The following is a 1,804-nucleotide window of genomic DNA, read 5'->3' on the forward strand; positions in this document are numbered from 1 at the left end:
TACACAGCATATGTGTACATGTACATGTACTGCATGTACACATTATGAAACTCCTTTCTCTCTCTCTCTCTCTCTCTCTCTCTCTCTCTCTCTCTCTCTCTCTCTCTCTCTCTCTCTCTCTCTCTCTCTCTCTCTCTCTCTCTCTCTCTCTCTCTCTCTCTCTCTCTCTCTCTCTCTCTCTCTCTCTCTCTCTCTCTCTCTCTCTCTCTCTCTCTCTCTCTCTCTCTCTCTCTCTCTCTCTCTCTCTCTCTCTCTCTCTCTCTCTCTCTCTCTTTCTTTAGGTTTCACGTCAGGTCAGTTGTCACAGTTGGAGGATAATTCTGAACTGATAGAACAAAGAGAGAGAGAAATAGTATCAGTAGTTAGATCAATATCTGAAATAAATGAAATGTATAAAGACCTGGCAACAATGGTAGTGGAACAGGTTAGGATAAGTTGAAGCTTTAATTTCATTGTTGTGTGTTATTGTTATCGTTGTTGTTGTTATTGGTATTTTTGTTGTTGTTATTATTATCATTATTATTATTATTATTATTATTATTATTAATCTATTCTTGTTATTAATCACAGGGTACAATATTGGATAGGATTGATTACAATGTTGAGAGGACACTTCATAAAGTCACTGAAGGTGTCAAACAACTGGAGAAGGTAACAAATAATCATATTATGTAAATGCATGTGTATGCAGTTCAAAGATAGAAAGTTGTGCAAATGAAAAGATGTAGAATATGGTCAATTTTGGTCATATGAGCCATGCCATAATTTTCTCTGTAATTAAACTTTTGTGTTTCCACTAAATTCATGAATATTTTCGTTCTTTTTTTTGAAAGAAAGTTTTAATTTCACTGCATACAGTGTTCTTTTTTGTTTTTCCTTGCCTCTCACACGCTTCATGCTAAACCCTCTCTCTCTTTTCTTCTTAGGCTGAGAAGCATCAGAAGAGATCAATCAAGTTAATTATTATAATAGTATTAATAGTTATAATAGTAGTGGCTGTTGTTACTTTTATTATTGTTAAAGTTGTAAGGAAAGGAAAAGGAATTATTTAATAATACATTGGACAATGACAATGCTAACATAATTTGTTAATTAATGTGCATTCTGTATGTGTTTAATATTATTTTTAAAATATAGCTCGAAAGCAAAAATGACGTAGCAATTACATATTCAAACTAAAATACCAAAAATTGCATAAAGGATGTGTGAAACCAAAATAAAAAGTAGAAGAGACTAGGGAAAAAGATAAAAACCAAAAATAAGAAAATGAAACAAAAGAATAGGCAAATGAGACCAACACGTGTGTCTGGTATTATTTACAACTAGTACACCTAATAGTACATAATAGTAAGCTACCCAAAATATTGGTATTAGCTCATAACACATGTTTGCCCTGGTTGCATACTATTATTTACAACTTCTAGTGCATCACAATAGACTACTAACCTAACACAATGCCCCATTGTACTTTTCTTTGTTACATTCTTCCTCATTCATTGAATCAATCATCAACTGGCAAGGCATAGATTATGTGGCATAGATAGAAATGTAGTGTATGTATCCCATTCCATTGGTCCAGGGTACCAGCGCCTCTATCATGCCTTGGCTTGTAACGGCTCTTTGGTGGCCACCACTGGTAGCAGTATAGGCCCATGTGATCATACTCTGGTCCACAGAAATAGCTGCAATATCCCCAGCAAACTTGCAAGGCATAGATTATGTGGCATAGACAGAAATGTAATGCATAATTTTATTCATTAAAGTTTATTAAGGTTGGGTACCAGCACCTCTATCATACCTTGGC

The 1,804-nt window shown here is 34.6% G+C and overlaps 1 protein-coding gene across 1 annotated transcript; it reads left to right on the plus strand.

Annotated features, from left to right (window-relative positions):
• Positions 1-253: 253 nt before the first annotated feature.
• Positions 254-1,151, plus strand: LOC105316020 (syntaxin-16-like; the record flags this gene model as incomplete). Its single annotated transcript, XM_011410808.2, has 3 exons — positions 254-424; positions 571-651; positions 927-1,151. Coding segments are annotated over 3 exons (378 nt in total), but the record flags the coding sequence as incomplete, so codon positions are not given.
• Positions 1,152-1,804: the final 653 nt, after the last annotated feature.

This window comes from Amphimedon queenslandica, unplaced genomic scaffold (assembly GCF_000090795.2).
Source record: "Amphimedon queenslandica unplaced genomic scaffold, v1.1 AMPQUscaffold_6099_Cont21939, whole genome shotgun sequence".
Taxonomy (NCBI): Eukaryota; Metazoa; Porifera; class Demospongiae; order Haplosclerida; family Niphatidae; genus Amphimedon; species Amphimedon queenslandica.